This window comes from Oncorhynchus mykiss, chromosome 5 (assembly GCF_013265735.2).
Source record: "Oncorhynchus mykiss isolate Arlee chromosome 5, USDA_OmykA_1.1, whole genome shotgun sequence".
NCBI lineage: Eukaryota > Metazoa > Chordata > Actinopteri > Salmoniformes > Salmonidae > Oncorhynchus > Oncorhynchus mykiss.
This window is the reverse complement of record NC_048569.1, coordinates 73,187,441-73,203,949: the sequence shown is the minus strand read 5'-3', so window position 1 is coordinate 73,203,949 and position 16,509 is coordinate 73,187,441. Positions and strand designations below refer to the sequence as shown.

Here is a 16,509-nt window from a genome sequence, read left to right as displayed (position 1 = left end):
TAGCTACATGAGAAAGGAAAATTATGTGGATATATTGAAGCAACATCTCAAGACATCAGTCAGGAAGTTAGAGCTTGGTCGCAAATGGGTCTTCTAAATGGACAATGACCCCAAGCATACTTGCAAAGTTGTGGCAAAATGGATTAAGGACAACAAAGTCAAGGTATTGGAGTGGCCATCACAAAGCCCTGACCTCAATCCTATAAAAAAAAATTGTGGGCAGAACTGAAAAAGCGTGTGCGAGCAAGGAGGCCTACAAACCTGACTCAGTTAAACCAGCTCTGTCAAGAGGAATGGGCCAAAATTATTGTGGAAGTTTGTGGAAGTTCGCCCGAAATGTCTACCCGAAATGTTTGACCCAAGTTAAACAATTTAAAGGTAATGCTACCAAATACTAATTGAGTGTATGTAAACTTCTGACCCACTGGGAATGTGATGAAAGAAATAAAAGCTGAAATAAATTATTATCTCTACTATTATTCTGACATTTCACATTCTTAAAATAAAGTGGTGATCCTAACTGACCTAAGACAGGACATTTTTACGAGGATTAAATGTCAGGAATTGTGAAAAACTGAGTTTAAATGTATTTGGCTAAGATGTATGTAAACTTCAGACTTTAACTGTACGTATGATTCATAACCCTTACCAATAAATCAAGCAGATTCTGGACAACTGTTCAGACAAAAACTGTAATAAGTTAACCAGCAGAAACTAGTCCTTCTGATCGGCCTTGGACTAACCTAACGTACCGGCCCCAAACAGACAGACGTTTAGGAGCCCCAGAAAAAAACGTGTGATTCAGCACCATGTGGCTGAAACAAAACAACCAGATAGCAGACTCATACACCTACAGATGTAAGATCTTAATTTGCCCTATATTGTCACAGAAAAATAATCCTGCAGCAACAGGTTTTGAACATTTAGTCCACAATGTTGCTCAGCGGTTAGGCTATCAGCTGGCCAAAAGTAGGCTACATGAAAAGTGCAATACTGTTAATGTAACTGTTTGTAAATGTGAGTTTTCAGTGAATTTATGCAAATCACAAAGTTCATCTGCATTTCCTGCTGTACAGAAAACTTCTTAGCAACAAAAGAGTGATCAAATTAAGATCCTACATCTGTATCAGTCATATGAGTCTGTTCACTCCCACTTGTCAGTTAAAATTAGTCAGATATCTCAGAAAATGCAGTTTTATAATATTTACAGGCTTGCTTCCCAACATAAAGCATATACATTCCTTTATATGTTATCTTCTGTCTCAGGCATTTCCTGTGCTGTGTAAGACAACTATCAGAGCAGGTGATGGAGGATCAATGTGCAGAGGACACAGAGACACACCCCAGACACAGTAACAGCCAGGTCAACTGTCTGCTGCACTCTCTGTCCATCCCTCAGTAAAATGGACCATAGACCCTGGGCCATTCTAACAGTTCTGGACATTCTGTCTTCTCTCCTGATGGGGTCATTCTGATCCTGCTGTCCATTCCCATTGACTTCTGCTTGATTGACAGGGGATGTCCCTGTCCTGTCATCTACTGCACGGTCAGTGGTCTGCCTACGTTGTCTAGCTGGGATGTGCACTTGGAGACACTCTGGAGGAAAATAAACTGTTTACCAGTCAAGCATTGATGTAATAAATCACAAGAGTTTGTCATGAAAAAACAATGGGTCGGTTTTACAATTTAACATGGTCTTTCTATATTTACAATGGAGGGGACACAAATAAATATGACACGTGCAGAACGGCACAGTATTCCAATGGTGGCTAAATCGGAGGACGTGCTCATTGTAATGGCTGGAATGGAATAAATGGGACAGTATCAAACACATGGTTTCCAAGTTTTCGATACCATTCCATTGATTCCAATCCAGCCATTATTATAAGCGGTCCTCCCTTCACCAACCTCCTCTGATGTATTTAACATTAGGCTGTAGCTGTAACACAACAAGTTTGTGACAGATAACCAACTGAGGCAACAGTACCACTGTGTGGAATACATATGTAGATGCCTATACAGAGGTGGTGATAAGATATGGAAATGTGATCATGATAATTGGACATTAAGACTATTCACTATTACACTGAAATGAAACAGTATTTTAGCAAGGAGGTATTCAGGAAACTGACTTACCCAGAGCACTTTGGATTAGCACAGTAATCAGAGCAATGATGAGAGTAACAACAGATATATAAACCTGGAAGACAGGATTTACAGGATCACATTTGCATTTCCATTTGACAACTTTGAAATTGTCTTGCATTTTATTTAGTTAAAAACCATGAGCTATCCCACTTGGCAAAAAACAGGTTGAATCAACATTGTTCCCATGTCATTTCAACCAAAATAATCAATGTGAAGAGGTTGAATCAATGTGGAAATCTGATTGGATTTGCAAAAAGTCATCAACGTAAGGCCATTTCGTCTTTTTTTCACCCAAATCTTAACCTAAATCCAATGACATGACGAAATTTGAGCTGACGTCAGTGGCCAGTGGGATGTGATTGATAAAGACATTGTCATATGGGTCTGACTAGTCATGGTCAGATCACATGATGAGCAGGAGAAACACTGGTCCTTGTCATACTTAAAGATAAAGGCCTACCAGTGACAGCTGTATAGGGTCTTGAGTCATTTTTCTCCAGGATTGTCCCATGCGGACTCTGAGTAGAGCTAAAGTACATGGTGTCAGATCCTTATCTTCATCCAACTCTACACATCTATGGGGGAAAACAGAACAAAACAAAAACAAAGCATTGGCATTGGCATACACAGTCTATTATTCATTAGTCATGATGAGTCTGATATGATTCTGCTATGTAGAAGGGGAAGTACCTTTGTAAGAGTCTCTCCACCACAATGTCTAGCCCATCATGAATTGATATGTTTAATCTGTCTCTGATGATCAATGGGACATCATGTCCCTCTTCTGCCAAAACCACCAACTTATATATTCCCTGAGGGTTCATAAGGAAAAAAATCATAAAAAGAACAGTAATCAAAAACATGCAAACTGACATGTATGAACGCATTATAATTCTGATTACTGTTACTTTTACAGAAGGCTCAAAGATTCTGGAGGCTTAATTGTAGCATGTAAATGACAGTGATAATACATGGTAAGACACCTGAGAACTGCCTGCAAGGGCTGCTCTGCTGTACAGTGATATAGCCTGATCAACAGCTCCTAGCCTGCTGCTTGAGTAGTAGTAGTCGCCCATCTTCAGCAAACCTGGAACCAGAGCGATAGCCTGAGTGTCAGTCTGTGCCATCATGCCTACTCATTGTCACTCTTTGTAATGCCAAATGTTTGGCTTGACAATGAAAGCAATGGAGTTGGCAAGAGCACAAACAGATCTGGGACCAGGCTAACAGAGAAACAGGTGCTTTATGTAAACTAGCTTTTCCACTACTGACTATAGTCTGTGAGGACACTGTAGGACAGGAACTCACCAGAATCATGTGGGGCATAGTTCATTGTGGAATGGTTATAATACCTCCATTGACAATCATAGCTCTGCTTCAACTCCTGCAATCAAAAAAAGAGTGGTAACTCAAGTGTATGATATGGCTTATGGTAATGACTGTCTCTCTGTCAACGCCCTGGGGTGTCTTTGTGTGTCTCTCAAATGAATGTGTCACTAAATCTGAACTAATTGGCTTTAGAAGAATATGAGAGATGCAGTATCTTTCTATGAGAAAATAAGAATTCAAATGCCAGACTCCTTACCTCACATAGGTAGGCAACATTATTCTGGGCCACTCCCAAACCTGTTTCAGCGGCAAGGGCATACCTGACCAGAGCCTCGCCCCTTTAGGAACAATACAATACATCAACCCATACCCATGTACACATACGTGCACACACATGCACACACACTCACACACGCACACACACACACGCACGCACGCACGCACACACACACACACACACACACACACACACACACACGCACACACGCACACACACACACACACACACACACACACACACACACACACACACACAAAAACACTGTAACTCGATTTAACAAATCAAATGAATATGAGGGAAATTGGATTGATGAACTAGAGTCTATTTTGCTTCTCTCACCAGAAGCCCTGGAGGTAGGCTTGGAGAGCCTCTCTTACGATGTATCCCAGGTAACCATTCTGCTCACAGATCTGTTTCAGCATGCTAGAGGGCAGGACAACATAAAACATAAAACATGTACTGAATCAGAGAGGTTCATCACATAACGACATCAACAAAGTATTGTTATTACCATGACATCATTACTACCGTAAAAAAACAGAAAGTACAGTCGTGGCCAAATGTTTTGAGAATGACACAAATCTTAAATTCTACAAAGTTTGCTGCTTCAATGTCTTTAGATATTTTTTGCCAGATGTTACTATGGAATACTGAAGTATAATTACAAGCATTTCATAAGTGTCAAAGGATTTCATTGACAATTACATGAAGTTGATGCAAAGAGTCAATATTTGCAGTGTTGAACCTTCTTTTTCAAGACCTCTGCAATCTGCCCTGGCATGCTGTCAATGAACTTCTGGGCCACATCCTGACAGATGGCAGCCCATTCTTGCATAATCAATGCTTGGAGTTTGTCAGAATTTGTGGGTTTTTGTTTGTCCCCCCACCTCTTGAGGATTGACCACAAGTTCTCAATGGGATTAAGGTCTGGGGAGTTTCCTGGCCATGGACCCAAAATATCAATGTTTTGTTCCCCGAGCCACTTAGTTATCACTTTTGCCTTATGGCAAAGTGCTCCATCATGCTGGACAATGCATTGTTCGTCACCAAACTGTTCCTGGATGGTTGGGAGAAGTTGCTCTCAGAGGATGTGTTGGTACAATTCTTTATTCATGGCTGTGTTCTTAGGCAAAATTGTGAGTGAACCCACTCCCTTGGCTTAGAAGCAACCCCACACATGAATGGTCTCAGGATGCTTTACTGTTGGCATGACACAGGACTGATGGTAGCGCTCACCTTGTCTTCTCCGGACAAGCTTTTTTTCCGGATGCCCCAAACAATCGGAAAGGGGATTCATCAGAGAAAATGACTTTACCCCAGTCCTCAGCAGTCCAATCCCTGTACCTTTTGCGGAAAATCAGTCTGTCCCTGATGTTATTCCTGGAGAGAAGTGGCTTCTTTCCTGCCCTTCTTGACACCAAGCCATCCTCCAAAAGTCTTCGCCTCACTGTGCGTGCAGATGCACTCACACCTGCCTGCTGCCATTCCTGAGCAAGCTCTGTACTGGTGATGCCCCGATCCCGCAGCTGAATCAACTTTAGGAGACGGTCCTGGCGCTTGCTAGACTTTCTTGGGCGCCCTGAAGCCTTCTTCACAACAATTGAACCGCTCTCCTTGAAGTTCTTGATGATCCGATAAATGGTTGATTTAGGTGCAATCTTACTGGCAGCAATATCCTTGCCTGTGAAGCCCTTTTTGTGCAAAGCAATGATGATGGCACGTGTTTCCTTGCAGGTAACCATGGCTGACAGAGGAAGAACAATGATTCCAAGCACCACCCTCCTTTTGAAGCTTCCAATCTGTTATTCGAACTCAATCAGCATGACAGAGTGATCTCTAGCCTTGTCCTCGTCAACACTCACACCTGTGTTAACGAGAGAATCACTGACATGATATCAGCTGGTCTTTTTGTGACAGGGCTGAAATGCAGTGGAAATGTTTTTGGGGGATTCAGTTCATTTGCATGGCAAAGAGGGACTTTGCAATTAATTGCAATTAATCTGATCACTCTTCATAACATTATGGAGTATATGCAAATTGCCATCATACAAACTGAGGCATCAGACTTTGTGAAAATTAATATTTGTGTCATTCTCAAAACTGTTGACCACGACTGTACACATTTGGTACAGAACACCAAGGACTACAATAAGCTCAGTGACTAAAGGTTTACTCTTACTCTGACGCATCAGCCCTGATCTAAGATATTTGTGTGACACTAACAGCTTCATCTGGGGATTCATAAGACGAGTAACTGCACTACGCAGGGTCTCTCGCTCTAAGCCACACTGTGACAGTGGCACTTATTTTTATATATGCAAATACACAGGTCCTTAAATTAGTCCAGCATTTAGTCAGATGACACTTTTCTGCAGCTACCCTCTGGTGCAGTGGACCATACAGGGGTTTTCTTCACTCCCTGAGCTGAGCGGAATAGAGACTTACATCACAGCCCTCTCTGTGTCCCGGGAGACCCCCTCCAGGTTTCCTGTGGACAGGTACCAGGCCGCCTCCACCGCCCCGTCCACGTGACCATAGAGGGAGGAGTTTAGGAAGAGATGAAACGCAGCAGTCTTGGGAGTACAGAAAACACAATGAGTATTAGACTCTTCATAAATCTGAAAAAGGCTTCCAACTTATAACTCAAGTTGATTTTTAAAAAGGATGGGTGAAGTTGGTCCTACCTCGTTCTTTTCTGGGTTGTGTGGGTTCTTCCCATTTAAGTGATACACACCCAGGTTAAACATGCCGTCATGACTGCCATTGTGGGCAGCCTGTTCAAAGTACTTGTAGGCAGTCTTGTAGTCTCTCAGTATGGTGCTGTAATACCACCCTAGCCCATTCAAGGCTTGGACTGAACCCTGGGGGTCAGAGATGCACATTAAAGGCAAGCACACATAGACACACATAAACACACCCCACAAGGTAGAGTATTACAGCACACATACCTTGGCTGCAGCTTTCTCCAATATCTGGAGACCCAGAGTCATGTTCCTCTTCACCCCCTGTCCCTGAAGAGACCATTATCAATCAGTCCTCTAATCAGTCTACACATACACAACACATATCTGTCAATATTGAAGTCCTATATCCCCTACTTACACAAGACATGATGCTTACCTTAAATAATAAGATAGAGTACTCATACATGGCTGCAGGATCCTCCAGCTCCATGGCACTCTTAGCATACCACTTAACTGCACTCCCAACGTCCTTAGAGACACCATTTTGACCCCAGAATAGAAGCTTTGCTAGAAGTTTCTGCATAAATGAAGTTGTGTCATTTTCAGATTTATTCCCTTGAATCATTCCTAACTTGACGTAGAAGACACTTCTAAGTACTTTAGACTAAAAGCGCAATGATTTCTAGGTATTTTGATATATACTGTACCTGTGATTCAACGTCTCCTCTGTCAGCTTGAAGTTTGATATACTGAAAGGTGTCACCTGTCTCATGAGTTAGGCTGTTCAGGTGGTCCTCGTTGCTTATAAGAATGTGCTCCGTGATATATTGCTTGGGGTGAGAGGAAATGTATGGTTAACAGTTATACTAACGTAACAGTACAACTAAAGTTCCTCAAGTCCTTTTTTATAAATTCACCTGATTCCCCAGTACCCGGCCTTGGTCAATACTGGTCTGTGCCCCAACATTGGAGTAGTAACTGTACGCCATGTCAAAGTCTTTGGGGAACCCGTCAATTCCTTGTGTGTGTTTGTAGCCCAAATGCATGAGGGCTAAACGGTTGTCTCCCAGTGCACCAATCAGACTGTAGACATGACCCTGGAATACACAGAGGTCATAACAAGGTCACTCATCATGGGTCCGGGGTCACATACAGCTCATGACAAAGGTGGTATTACCCGTGACGAGGTCAGGTGACTGGTCGTTTACCTGCTGTTGGTCCACAGGGGCCCCCAGGCCAGCCAGGTGGATGGTGGAGAGCAGCAAGGAGGAGTGGTGGTAGCCATAGCAGGAGGACATCTGCAGCAGGGCTATCAGGGAGGAGGTGGTGGTGGTGGAGTCCATCTGGTTGCTTCCTCTATTGGACAGTCTATTCACTACATGCTCAAACAATCTGCTTCCAAGGTAAAGGGGTGTTCTCCTGTTCTTAGTTCCTACAGGTATCAATGGAGTAGATACAGTAAATGTAACCAAGAATATGTGAGGTGCAGTCAAACACTACCTGCAGGTGATGTAGGTTTAAGTACATAAGGCAGATATGAGATGAGATGGGTAGCCTATAGGTAATATACCTGTGGTGAAGTCCTTTAGCTGGGTCTCTAAGAAGGTGAAAAGTACACGGTGCTTCTTCTGTGCTTCCCAGGTCCATGTCTGCCTACATGTATTCTGTCCAAACCTTCTCCATAAACTGATGTAGTGAGAGTGACACAAACCTGAAAAATCTAACTCAGTCAGATCTGGTTTCTCCAAAATAATGTGGCATAAAACTACCCCAGACTCCATATTCACAGTGCTAGGGTTTGCCTTCAAGACACAGATCCATTTGGTGTTGGCACACCACTCACACAGATGACTAAACATGAATCTACACAGTATAGAGCTCACCTGTCATAAAGACTTCCTGGTTGTGTGTCACAGCCTGAAGAAAGGCTGCAGTGACTTCTCTGATAACATCACACTCTCTGTGAGTCTTTTCCAGGCCCTCTAATGTCTTGACAGGGGAAAGGAAGTTGATCACCTGTAATATATTTAACTATATTTAACTGTCATAAAACTGTAACAACAATATACCTCTTAATACAGTAGTACAGTAAGGCCTATATAGTACATTTCTGTACATTTTCATTTCTCATATTGAACAATTGTTTTAAAAAAAAGTTAAGGCATTTGGACACACCTTTTCTGTGCCCAAACGATAGTATTTGATTGGTCCAAAATAGCCATGGAAACCTGGCATGAACCTGCCCCCTCCAATCACAAAGTATCCACCAGTGTCATTGTAATGGATGTCACTCTGAAAGCTGCAAAATATTCAACACTCAACATTCGAAATAAATATTGACACTAAGTTATGCAAAGCCCTCCTCAAGGCTTTTGGTGCAGTTTGAAGAGTGCAAGTCTTAAAAACACCAAAGTTCACTCCAATCCCTTTTCTGTGTTTATATATCAAAATATTTATGTCTGAAAAAAGTTTGTAATTATCCAAAAAGTTTTGATGCCTTACTCAAATATGTGTGTGTTCCCCACCATTCCTCCCGATGTCATTTCAGGTTTAACTTGCAGTGTCACCTGAAAGACACACAAGACATAAATCCAAAACTCCAATATATAAAGTATATATTAATACCATGATGTGAAAAGATGGGATGTAGATTCTGACATGGGACTTTAATGATATACCCCATTCCTAACTGTAGCACCCTAAGCTACCAATTGTGTCTCTGATGCATATGTTGTTGCTGTATGTACACTGAACAAAAATATAAACAAAACATGTAAAGTGTTGGTCCCATGTTCCATGATCTGAAATAAAAAATCACAGACATTTTCTATACACACAAAAAGCTTATTTATCTCAAAGGTTGTGTACAAATGTGTTTACATCCCTGTTAGTAAGCATTTATCCTTTACCAAGTGTATCCATCCACCTGACAAGTGTGGCATATCAAGAAGCTGATTAAACAGCATGACCATTACACAGGTGCACCTTGTGCTGGGGACAATAACAGGCCACTTTAAAATGTGTAGTTTTGTCACACAACACAATGCCACAAGTTTTGAGGAAGCATGCAATTGGCATGCTGTCTGTAGGAATGTCCACCAGAGCTGTTGCCAGATAATTTAATGTTCATTTCTCTACAATAAGCTGCCTCCAATGTCGTTTTAGAGAATTTGACAGTACGTCCAACTGGCCGCAGACCACATGTAAACACGCCAGCCCAGGACCTCGACATCAAGCTTCTTCACCTGTGGGAACGTCTGAGGGGTGGTGAGTGATGAGGATTATTTATGTCTGTAATAAAGGCCGTTTGTGGGGAAAAACTCATTCTGAATGGCTGGGCCTGGCTCCCCAGTACCACTGGCCAGTCATGTGAAATCCATAGATTAAGGCCTAATGAATTAATTTAAATTGCCTGATTTCTTATGAATATGAAATGCAACTTAGTAAAATATTTTCAATTAATGCATGTTTAATTTAGATTTCTGATATCTTGCTGGTGATAAATCCAATTTCCAATCATTGGAATAATAGTTTATTAAATTCAATTGTATGGTACCTTAGAGCCTTGTATGAAGCAGTCTAGTCTGATCCAGGTCCAGAGAGGCAGAGCTGTGTGGGCTCTGAATGCCTTATCTCCCCCAGACACCACACGAACCTGAATTATGATATCTCCTAAACAGTAGACAGTACTTTATTAAATCCTAAGACAGACATCTACCATAATGCATGCTGATATCCAATCATAACACTACCTACCGCTCAAAGACACAGCAGCTTGATCACATTCACAGCCCAACATTACATCATAAGTATCAAGTGAGACCATGCTATGCCTCACCTGTGTTAGTGAGCTGCATCAGAGGAGTGTCGTATTTGCTGTTCTGATCAACATGATGGATGATTCCACACAGTTTCTTGTCACACCACTGCACCAGAAAGACCCATATAGACACTGTGATACTGGGGAAAGGGAGATTAATGAGATCTTTCACATGACATTTTCTGTGTTTAATGAATTTGTGTAGTTGTAATCTGTGATTATATCTTGATTAGATTTTAGATTATGCATCCATCCTTAAGCATCCATAAAGCATGCCCACTGGTATCATCTTCTACATAGGTTAGTTTGCTGATCTTTCAATGCATTGTTTAAAGCATGTAAACAATAAAGAACTGTAGCATATGGAAATGTATATGCTAAGTGAATTAAAAATGGAAGTGAAATGAGCTGTCAGCATTGAACAGACAGATCTTTCTGTAACTGACCTAAGGAGGTGCATGGAGTCAGAAATATCAGATGACTGAAACTATCATTTTCAAAATGCTAAATCATGGACCCTTTTAGTTGAACTTTAAAATAACTCACTTTGTAAGAGAGGTCATAATATATATTGTATAATTAATTTGGCATTATACTGGTTATACTTGTTCATGTTTATGTGAGTCATTCCAGGTGACATTGTCAGTGCACTTCCAGTTGTTGTCCACAAGACTACCCAAAGGATCAGCTCTCATGATAACGTAGGCAAATGTGTCATGAATGCAAATAAATACTATTTAGAGGGAAGTTAAATCCAAACCTGGGCTGCTCCACAGTGAGGACACGATCTCTCTCAAGATCTCTGTTGATGAAAGGGTGGATCTTGCGAATCACTCCAAAACTCTTTCCAGTGCTAACCATTGGAAATGTCAATATATCCACAGTGTCTACAAATCAATTCAAGAAAATATTAGTATACACTAAAACTCTAACAAGGACTGAGAATAACTTCTTTAACAAAATAAATAATGTCAGTATTTTTCTTTCTATGTCTCAATTCACTGGCACCAAACTGTTTATCATAAAGTGTACTTGACAGCAATGTGAGTCTAATTGTAACACACACATATAGTACAAAACCTGATTGGTTGATTGAGACCAGACCTGACTCATGTGGGCACTGGCGGATTCTGTCTCTGGTCAGCTGCCACATAAGATCAGCCATCCAGGAGGGGCACCCAGGATAAAGTCTAGCTGGACGCTCAGAGGGAAGTACTGCCTGAAGCACTTTGAACGTCCTCACCAGGGACCCATTGTATGTGCTGGTCCTATTCACATGGCCTTTGTCTCCTTTGCCTTGCTCAAGGTGGTCCAACCAGGCTCGAACCATCACATTATGGACGTCCAATGTGCGCCTCATGAAGAGGTCCTTTCTGTAGGCCATGCCTGGAGGGAACCAAAGCTTCACTGGATGAGTCCTGGGGACATGGAGGCGTCTGTGGTTGGTCCATCTCCTCCTGAAGACAGCCACTCCTGTCTTGGTCTGTGTGGGGACCATCACCTCCACTCCCACCTCACAGGCCCTGGAGCACTGGTAACTAACTTGGACCACTGAGCCATTCATCACTATGTCTGGGACCAAGTCAAACTGTATGGAATCACCATGCAGCACTGAGCTATCTCCAGCTGGAGATGAGGAGGTAGGCGTGATGTGGGATGAAGACTCACATAGTGCCTGGTCGAGATGAATTAAATATAGGTGGAAATTAGTTGGATTCAACAGTAACGTTAAGTCCATTGCAGAGCATGCTTGCTTTGTGTTCAGAAGACCTCTCCTTGAATGGTTTGCTATAATAAATGGGTAATGTCTCTAGTGTATTATCCCTTTATAAAACCAAGAAAACTGAAATAATGAGTAAAGCCTGGGGGAATTTTCCTCAATCTAACTTGTTTGTAAGATTCATTCGGAGATGCCTCCAGGCAGCACTGGTGACTATCAGTGTGTTATGGCTGGAATATAATCACTTTTGTTGAAATTTAAGACTGGTAAAATGCATATTCATACAGATTTAAATTGCTGAAAATGGCCAAAAGCATCGTGGGCCTAGTCTGGTATGTACATATTAAACATCACATTTGAAACGAGGTCAGCTAATGACCAGGCACTAAATGTGACATTTGTGGATATTAGTTGTGAGTTGTGATGTGTGGTGGTAGTCTGTAAACTACACACAAATATTTACACAAGTTTGCAATTTATTCAAATAGATTACCGTTTACATAGCCATATTCATTATCCTTGTATTGATACTCAATTGTGTATATTTCTTACCAGCGACAAAACAATTACAACGGTGACAGCATGTCCACAAAGGTTAAAACTTTCAAAAACTTTCATTTTCAAGTGTGCATTTCATACAATCCTTGAATTCTGTCTTCCCAATTTTTTTAGGACTATATCGAATGTTATTTAATGTTCAAATCGTGGTTATAGTTGTATTAATGTGATAAATCCAATGTTATTAATCCAAATACGGCTTTCTGTTGCGTTGCCTCGTTATTCCTCACTTCCGTGATACAGGTGGAGCTATGTGGTAGCACCTGCTCTGCAGGTGGAGCCTATTACGCCGTGCAAAATTAGCCTGACGATACACTAAATCTTTCCGCTACTCTGTCGTTCGCCCCCGACAGAGCCAGTGATCCTTTGGCGAGGTTGTGCAGAGTGGCAAAAAATATTATTTATTAAATTGGATACATTCATAGGCAGTATTTCAGCAACACGTTTCTCCTCATACATCATAATCTCACAGCACCAATATTCTATAAACACGAGGAAATCAGTTTATCGCACGATAAAGCCAAAGACAGTACAGTGTGAAGATAAGCAGAAAGTGCTTCTCCAACAGAAATCCCCCATCACACTTGTAGGCGATGTCTTGCCTGTGCATAATCACATCAACTGCGCATGTGCAGGTTTTACAATCCTAGGCACTCGTTCGATATAAAGTTGTTTTTGACGCAAATTAAAATGTGTCAGTTTGTCACTTTCACGAGGTTGGAGTAATAACATGTTCAACTATGTAAAACATTTGCTGGAATCTAGGTTGTGCCTTTAGATTTTGAAAAAATTTACAACTAAGGAAGAATTGTTCACCTTTCTCATTGACTTCTCAAACCCCTGCCTGGTCTGTTTCGCAATCGTTCCCGGAAGTCTCGCGATGTTGCGCCTCTGGGTTTAGAAACTGTCTTTACCTTCAGCAGCCTGGCGTCAAAATTATCAACAGATATGAACTATGAGTCTACCATTTGAATTTAAGACCCAATTTAGCACAAAACAGACACTGGCAGAACATACACATACAGAAAGGGAGAAATACAGTCCCTAGTGAAAGTCTACACACCCCTTGCATAGTCTAAATATTTTGTTGCCTTAAAATTAAATCTCAAAGAGAATAAATTTGATTATTTTTCTTACTGAACTACACAATTTACTCCACATTTTCTAAGTCAAAGAACAAATATAGAACACTTTCCAAGGTCACAAATAGTTTTCCAGTATATGTTTCATCAGGAGAACTTGCATGTGTGAAACCAAAATTCAGACAATCGATACTTCAGAAAATGTAGGGGCAAAAACAAACAAATGGCCAGGCCATTAATTGGTAGCTCCCTTAATGGTCAGTTTTGGGTACCTTTATAGAGCTGCAGAATTTCACTGCTCTCTCAAGGCAGCAGGCATCAGGAAGCATTTCAAAGGGATTGATACAGAATCATTGTTAAACTCATCAGAATACTGGGTAGGGGACCCCACATCCTCTCCTGGAATAATTTGTTTTCAGTATGCTAAATCTTAAATCAGTCCAAAAAGGTCAATATTCGCTATTACTAGGCCTACGTACCTCCCTCTCTTTTCTAATCAATCTTACTGCATTTTGTCAGGAAGCCTAGATAAAACCATGCATATACTCATACTGGAGACACATCAGACAACACATAAAATAAAATAAAATGTATTTATATAGCCCTTTTACATCATCAGGTGTGCAAGTTTTTGGCTCACCAATAGGGGGATAGACTGAACTACAGACACATAATCTCATTTCATCAATCTAAATCAACGCCAGTACAATCAGCATATCAATATGATTTATGAGACAGGTATCGTGTTCAAAAGCACAGTTTTTGATGACTGGCGTGGCTTACTCCACACTTTTTCTGCGTCCCAGTAATGAGGTAATGTAATGCTATTGATGTCATGCTACTTGTTTGGACAATACAACTGAGGGATCATTTACTATATAAAAGGATGCGATTTACTACATTTAGGTCAGTGCATCCCCAATCACAGAGACAAACAGACCCCGACCTGGACTCTCAAAGAAAAAACAGAAGAATCAATGATTAACGGTGGAGGGGAATTAAATATGGATAAATAGGTTACATTATATATTGAGGGACACATTTTTCAATGGCATTACAAGATCTGTGCGGTTTCAAGGACTCTTTTCTCAACTCTAGATGGAATTTACCAGCTTCACATCGCATGGCCCAGGAAGACACCTCCATGCTTTTTGGGAAGAGAACCAGAGATATATCAAGCAGGGGATTGTCGTGGAGTAAGAGTGAGAGCCCACTGCATCTTTATATACCAGCTGTGGAATACCTCAGTGAAAGCCCGATACAGTTTGGCCAAATCAACCCCAACACTGCACCATACAATATCACCCCCCTTCACCAGGATTCAACCCTACCTTTCCTCTCTTTTCCTCCTGGCTTTCCTCCCTCCTCCTCTCCCTCTGTCCCTCTGCCTTTCCCCATGTCTCATGGCACCACCACCCTGGCCTTCATGTTCCAGGGGGGAGTGATAGCTGCAGCAGACACACGGTCCAGCTGCAATGGGCTGGTTGCCTGCCCAGCCTCGCAGAAGATCCTGCCTGTCCACTCCCACTTGGTGGGCACCACCTCGGGCACATCTGCCGACTGTGCCCTATGGAAGAGGATACTGTCTCGGGAGCTCCGGCTTTACCAGCTCCGCCATGGCAGAAGGCTGTCCACCGCTGGCGCTGCCAAGCTACTAGCCCACATGCTGCACCCGTTTAAGGGCACTGAGCTGTGTGTGGCAGCCACTCTGTGTGGTTGGGACGGAGGTGAGGTGGAGACATGTCCTCTTGAGCATGGCAGCAAAGGGGCGGATCAGCAAGAGAACATATCAAAGATGGGGAATGAAACAGATGATCTGGCAAAGACATCAGAAAGTGACTCAATCTCTCAAGCAGAGGCACGGGGAAGGAATCCGTGCCCCTCACCAGCCATGAGTCGGCAGCACTGTTCTGCTGGAGGTAAACAGCTAGTGCGCTCTGGCCCCAGCTTGTACTACGTCTGCAGTGACGGGACTCGCCTGCAGGGAGCGCTGTTCTCTGTGGGCTCTGGCTCGCCCTATGCCTACTCTGTGCTGGACGGAGGGGTACGGTGGGGGCTGACGGTGGAGGAGGCCATCTCACTGGCAAGAGAGGCTGTGTACAGGGCCACACACAGGGATGCATACTCTGGGAACTGTGTGGATGTGTACCATATCACCTCACATGGGTGGACTCGCAGGGACAGAGAGGAATTGAGAGAGGAGTATTACAGAGAGAAGGAGAGAGAAAGAGGGAAGGTGAAGGAAAGGAGGGAGAAACAGGAAGGAGTGGAAGATGGGCAGAGCAGTGGTAGAAAGAAGTGAAACTAAAGAAGGCAAAAGAGAGTTGGAAATAAAGGCTTAGAAGAAGAAAGAAAACAAGAAACTTGTAAGTGACCAATAACTGTACCCTACAGGGTTTTACTGAGATTGTTTGTAGACTGATGAATATTGATCCTTTTTGTAAACATCGGAGGTTGTGTGTTAATTTATGTTCAAAACCAGATTATGGACTAGATTATTCACATTTATTCTTGTTAGAAATGTAGTGCTTGATTTAGAATTTAGTCTTAAACCACAATGACGTTGAATTAAAAACATTTTTATTTCGGAGAATTGCCAAGACGTCTCTGGAGGCATTGATGCAAGATGTCTCTGGACTGCAGAAGGAAGGTGGGCCACAACCTGGTCCTCAACCTGCATCTACCTTGTTTCCTGTGAATGGGACCCTGTCCACATGCTGGAGGCTCTGTGCCCCTCGGGAGATAAAAGGGGCACGATCTGACAGTAGAAAGAAGTAAGGCCAAGAGGTCACTGTTGGGTGCGCCTGCATCTTATCAAAGGATATGTATGCATGGTTACTTACAAGACCTTAACCAACAATGCAGTTTTAAGAAAAATACCTAAAAAA

General features: G+C 42.1%; 2 protein-coding genes across 2 annotated transcripts; one reads left to right on the top strand and one right to left on the bottom strand.

Annotated features, from left to right (window-relative positions):
* Positions 1-1,255: 1,255 nt before the first annotated feature.
* LOC110524525 (protein sel-1 homolog 3) lies at positions 1,256-12,818 on the bottom strand. Its single transcript, XM_021604254.2, has 24 exons — positions 12,534-12,818; positions 11,366-11,936; positions 11,022-11,148; positions 10,280-10,401; positions 9,998-10,113; positions 8,944-9,008; positions 8,617-8,740; positions 8,325-8,457; positions 8,012-8,152; positions 7,650-7,873; positions 7,359-7,538; positions 7,149-7,271; positions 6,878-7,018; positions 6,706-6,768; positions 6,442-6,618; positions 6,203-6,330; positions 4,097-4,180; positions 3,734-3,815; positions 3,457-3,532; positions 3,132-3,235; positions 2,839-2,960; positions 2,609-2,723; positions 2,137-2,200; positions 1,256-1,596 (listed from the first exon to the last, which is right to left on the bottom strand). Exons 1-24 carry the CDS (start codon positions 12,597-12,599, stop codon positions 1,295-1,297), a joined length of 3,450 nt encoding a protein of 1,149 aa, XP_021459929.2. The 5' UTR covers positions 12,600-12,818; the 3' UTR covers positions 1,256-1,294.
* Positions 12,819-15,011: 2,193 nt separating this feature from the next.
* LOC110522885 (proteasome subunit beta type-11-like) lies at positions 15,012-15,925 on the top strand (the record flags this gene model as incomplete). Its single annotated transcript, XM_036976526.1, has 2 exons — positions 15,012-15,348; positions 15,433-15,925. Coding segments are annotated over 2 exons (828 nt in total), but the record flags the coding sequence as incomplete, so codon positions are not given.
* Between the last annotated feature and the right edge of the window lie 584 nt (positions 15,926-16,509).

What these genes read in the sequence shown, in the direction of transcription:
- LOC110524525 (XM_021604254.2), bottom strand. Translation starts at nt 12,599, where the DNA reads ATGAAAGTTTTTGAAAGTTTTAACCTTTGTGGACATGCTGTCACCGTT. An exon ending in CCAGGAAGTCTTTATGACAG is followed by an intron (nt 8,153 to 8,324) that starts GTGAGCTCTATA and finishes TAGATTTTTCAG; the next exon opens with GTTTGTGTCACTCTCACTAC. An exon ending in ATGTTGCCTACCTATGTGAG is followed by an intron (nt 3,533 to 3,733) that starts GTAAGGAGTCTG and finishes TTTTGATTGCAG; the next exon opens with GAGTTGAAGCAGAGCTATGA.